General features: G+C 37.7%; 1 protein-coding gene across 1 annotated transcript; it reads left to right on the top strand.

Annotated features, from left to right (window-relative positions):
- Nucleotides 1-861: 861 nt before the first annotated feature.
- On the top strand, nt 862-3,275 carry nxph4 (neurexophilin 4). Its single transcript, XM_077014305.1, has one exon. It carries the CDS (start codon nt 924-926, stop codon nt 1,677-1,679), a length of 756 nt encoding a protein of 251 aa, XP_076870420.1. The 5' UTR covers nt 862-923; the 3' UTR covers nt 1,680-3,275.
- The last annotated feature ends 2,217 nt before the right edge of the window (nt 3,276-5,492 follow it).

Genomic DNA, 5,492 nt, shown 5'->3' with positions numbered 1-5,492 from the left:
TAAAATGAAAAATATGTGGCAAAAATCAAATGAATGTTTGACCCCACTCACTACTAAAGTAACAACTTAAAACTAGTTATTATTGGATTATGTTAGATTATGGATTATGTTAGATTCAAAAGACAGGAACACAGAAAAACCCCACCAGCATTATATGACACTGGATATGAATGCGGGTCATTTTTGACCCATGTTGTGCATTAGAGGGGGTATGCATATGTTGCGCATCAAAGGGTTAAAAAACTCTAGAGTTCTCGGCTCGTAGGAACTCTTTTGGTGTTGAGATTTGGGGAAGATTAAATGGCTTGATCTTGATTTTCTACACTGGATATGTGAAACTCATCTGAGCACTAAATCTGGACCATCTAAACTGTACAATATGACTACAGTATGAAGCACTGTGCTTTCTGTGCACAAACACTCTTCATTGATTTTCCACTGATTGGAATTACAGCATCTACTCAAAGGCTTGCAGTGGTAAATGTACCTTGTATTGTGTTTTCTCAAAACACATGTAGATTGGAAATCATTCCCCCTCTCTGCCAAGCTGTATGGAAAGTGCTTGTTCACTGTGTTCTGCGTTTGAATAGGATAATACACATTCAGCAAGCAACAGGGCGTCTTAAATGAATTATTCAATATCGCTCTTTTCAGTAATACATGTGAATTATTAAAAGATAAATGAAGGTGAATTGAGGCATATGTGAATTACAAACCCATTCTTTTATTATTTCAATTTTTTTTTTTTTTTTGCATTGTGTGAAAGTTTTTATCCCACACTTTTTTTTGGTCACTTGTAGTAAATAAACTCGTTTTGAGTGATGGTTAATCTTTACTCTCTGTGTGTCTTCTCTTAGGTGCATGGCCTAGAAAAACAGGTTGGCAAATCTTTGGATTACCTGGAACTAGGCGCAGCAGGCACTATGCTGAAAACCATTCCATATGGTGTAGGTGGTGGAGGGGGCATTGGTGCACCAGGAGGGGTTAAACCCCCCTTACAAAACACCAGGATATTCTCCCCTATGGACCACACCCCCATGAAGTCCAAACCTCCCACCTTCAGCTACCAGAACCCTTATGACTGGGCCAAGAACCAGTCCATGCTCTTGGATCAGACAGGCTACCGGTCCAAACGCAAGCCTCCCCTCAAAACTGCCATGAAGACCAAAAAGATCTTTGGCTGGGGAGACTTCTTCTTCAATGTCAAGACCCTCAAGTTCAACCTCTTGGTGACGGGGAAAATTGTGGATCACGTCAACGGCACCTTCACCGTGTACTTCCGTCACAATTCCTCCAGCCTCGGCAACGTGTCCGTCAGCATCGTCCCTCCCTCGAAGGTGGTAGAGTTTGAGGTGCTTCAGCAGCAGGGTACCATTCACCACCCCGAGATCCAGTTCCACCAGCCGCACCAGTCCACCATTGACCCCAAGGACATCAAAACCTTTAACTGTCGGGTGGAGTATGAGAAAACCAACCGTTCTAAGAAGTCCAAGCCCTGCCTATACGACCCATCTCAGACCTGCTTCACCGAGCACACCCAGTCCCACGCCGCCTGGCTCTGTGCCAAGCCCTTCAAAGTCATCTGTATTTTTATCTCCTTCTTCAGCATTGATTACAAGCTGGTGCAGAAGGTCTGTCCAGACTACAATTTTCAGAGCGAACAACCTTATTTTGGATGAGTAGTGGAAAACTGAATGAAGGAGAGTTTGACCGATGAATAGGATACGTTATCTGTCTCTTCTACATTCTTAAGGTTAAAAGAATGTGGATCACATAAAATTGTTCGACATGATGGACACTAAGCTTTTACATATGGGAGAGGATTTTGTTTGGATTTTTCTCTGTATATACTGTAAACAAAACCAACTAACTCAGTTAAACTATTAATATTTATTTATTGTTTTTTTGTTAACCTTTGTCTGTTTGACTGTTAGAAATAATTTTTGAAGAACGAATGGGAATATGTGACTTTTGTATTGTTCCTTTATATGACCCTGCACAATTTGAAATGTCTTACTGTGAGTGAAAGTGATCATGGCACTGATTGTAACGGCATCAGAACTGAAACTGCATCTGTTCTAGCAGATTGTTGTGGTTCATAGTCAAACTTGTGCAGCATATGCATCAAGTAAAGTATAAATAGAGTAGCTCACTGCATATGGGCCCATCACATTAGCATACAAGCCACAGATTGAGTTTTCCCACTATATCACTTTTGCCAAATAAAATATCTCGCAGGTGCCGCGTATCGTTCCACTCCTGAACAACTATACACGTGATGAGAAACAGAAGAAACTTGGGTCTGATTGCACTAAATGCTGCTCGTTTTCACAAATGCTTGTGCATCATATTCTAGCAAGCTCATCTTACCATGTAGAGAAGACTGTGGGCATTTAACCCCTTAAAAACGAACATATTCGGTCATCATTAGTACGCTTAGCAAATATTCAGGTTTCTGCTATATCTTTATATAACTATTACTATAACTATAACTAAATTGAGAATTCACTACGAATACCCCTAAAATTAAAAGCTGCTTCCCAAATGTGATTGAAGGATTCTAGCAGATCTGGGGAGGAGATGGCATTTTTCATCCCCATTGCTTTAACAAGATGACGCAGTGCAGAGCTGCAGGTAGAAGGTTTAAAAAATCACTTCTTATATTGGATCTATTCTATTATCTAAATAGTTCAGCATGCTCTTGGATTACATCCCTTGGCTTGAATGATATCTTAGATGCTTCAGAAGCTTGCATCTATGAAAAGAAGGAATCAGACTAATTAAAGCTGCTAAACTAAATATTTGGAGACAAATATGCATTACAACTGGCTTTGTGCTCATAGGCTAACAGTGAATGAGTGAATGTGCCAGTGTATGAGTGATGTGTGTAATGAAAGAAACTACCTTTAACATGAATTACCTCTATGTATTATTTTGTGAAGGAACCAGTTAAATTCAATTTAAACATTAAAGTAAATATTGCCTAGTTAATGTACTCTGGCTTAAGCTTAAAAGGATGCAAAAATATATCGATGTCAGTGAGTGGCTGATGCAAGGAGAGAGAGATATAGTCACATCTCACCTTATTCCTGTTCATTTTATTCAGTTTTGTTTGCGAGGTAAAGCACCAAAAATGGAACTCTTCATTTCTGGACAACCGATTAGTCTGTGAAACAAAGAGGCTATCTGAAGAACTGGAATGGCAGGTCTGTATTGCTTGATAATGTGTATATTTGACATTGACAAAAACTATTGTGTGTAAATAATGTATCACAAATAAAATATTAAATCTGGTATGGCTGGTCTCATGAAATTTGTGGATGTTCATGGCGAAATTAATAATGAACTGAAATACATTACCATCAGCTGTTTCTGGATGCTACACTTGTTCTACATGAAGACATTTCATATGTTCAAATGCTGACAGTGCTGACAATGCTATTATACAATACCTGATAGATAACCTAGTAGCTCCAATATTGGTAGCATGGATGGCTGGCTGTGTAATTAAATGACACCCATGCGCTTTTATTAAATGACTCCCACTCTGTGTAAAGACCTCAGCCCATTTGAAACGTCCATGGCTACCATGTTATTTTGATTTGGATATAGAACATGATAAAGCCCCTTTCAGCCCTCATTATCATGGCCTAAGAACCACTGAACCAATCCCCAATGTCTCCAATGCAAAACCAATAACAATGGATAACTTAAAATGCTTAATAGTCTAATTTTCCGATGACACTGTCCTTTTTCTCGTTGGTTCTTTCATTCTATTTCTGGTGTATTAAGGTTCTTAAAATATAGTGAGATATAAGGCTGTCAGCTGGAATGCATGTGTCCTCATTGCTGGATAACAGCACCTCAGGAACTTTATCTTTAGACAGTCCTATCAAGGGAATTGTTTCATGTATTATCAAGTTATGACACTTTTAAAGAGTTATCTCTGTGCTCTGATATGATAACAAATTATTTTTGGGTCACAAAATTCATTGGCTGAATTCTATGAGCTGGCAGTAAACTCTCCAGGCTAGACAATTTCACTTTAATTCAATGTTATATTGCATTTTAAAATAGGCATTTTACAAAGGGGTCTAGATGTTTGCACTTCTTCTCTAACTTATATCACCATTTGCAACATGTTCAGAAGTTATACCCCTTGATCTTTGTTTAGGAAATAGGAACAGGCAATGCAATTGATATTTGGAATAATTTCCTGGATTGGTCTCACAAAAATCATTGCTTGTTTGTAAACACTACCCTGTAATGGTAATGGTTTTCACCTGTTCTTTTTTCAGCTTTATGTAAATACAGCTTTATGTTGAAGATCATTTGTTTGCTTGCAGAAGTAATTAGTTTCACAAATCTTTATTTGAAATAACCATATCATTTACCGATCATTTTTGTGTTACTAAATTCACTTCAGACTAACTATTGAATACATTTTGCTTTTCCATTTCTTCATATGAAGTACATGTGTGATGGGAGAGGGAGTGTGAAAAAAGAAGGAAGGGATCATGCCAGTCTCAGAGAAAATGGAAGATTTAATGAATAAAGTGCAACAATGCAAAACCCGTGATATAATCCAGTCGAAGGATACAATAACCAGCAGTCAACTGGTACAAACACAAGACATATAGACAGACAAACAACCCTCAGGTGGTGGGTTCCCTAATCAGACACGCCCACACAACGTCACAACAACAAGACAACAGGTTACTGCCACTGCTGACCGTGGCAACCGTCAGGGGGCCTCTGTTCTGTGACATGTTTAAGGAGGATGTTCTCATATGTTTGTTTAAAATGGAGAGTAAATGTATATAGAGAGGAACAAACATCCTAATACCAAAAAATTGCAGTATTTCTGGCAAAGAAAAAAAAGAATAAAGTTAACCTGTTTGTTAAACACTCTTACAGTATATTATTATTATTATTATTAGTAGTAATAGTGATAGTTCTAGCAATGTAGCACTGTAAAAAAAATAGAAACAAAAGCTTTATTTACAAAAATAAAATGTTTCCAAAATGTTTCCTGAATGAAACACATGCAAACAAGGATGTTTGTTCTTGTAATATTACCATATTCAATATCAAATACAGTAAAATACTAAATATAAAAATATACATAAGCAGGAACACAGGCTACAATATATTACTGTAAAGCAGGGTTGCATCTTAAAACAGAGGGAGAGTATTGATGTACTATTGCAAAAAGTGTACACTCTACATGCTATGATGTCTAAGGTCTTGTTTCTAGTGATCAATTTTAAGTCCTATTCATCATCAGAATCAACAAAAAGACCATCACCTCTTTTTTTCAACTCCTATAATGGAGTTTTAAGGTTGCTGTGAGGTTCTTCCACTTTTGATCAGTGACAAAAATAGTGTCCTTTCCAATATAAGTGTATATAGGCCATGTGTTATGCAATCGTGATCATGTTCCAGGCGACGATGTTCGTTAAGGCCGTCAAATAGAAGAAACTACAATTCCC

The sequence above is a fragment of the Brachyhypopomus gauderio genome, chromosome 8 (assembly GCF_052324685.1).
Source record: "Brachyhypopomus gauderio isolate BG-103 chromosome 8, BGAUD_0.2, whole genome shotgun sequence".
Taxonomy (NCBI): domain Eukaryota; kingdom Metazoa; phylum Chordata; class Actinopteri; order Gymnotiformes; family Hypopomidae; genus Brachyhypopomus; species Brachyhypopomus gauderio.
This window is presented reverse-complemented; position numbering and strand designations above follow the sequence as displayed.

What these genes read in the sequence shown, in the direction of transcription:
- nxph4 (XM_077014305.1), top strand. Translation starts at nt 924, where the DNA reads ATGCTGAAAACCATTCCATATGGTGTAGGTGGTGGAGGGGGCATTGGT.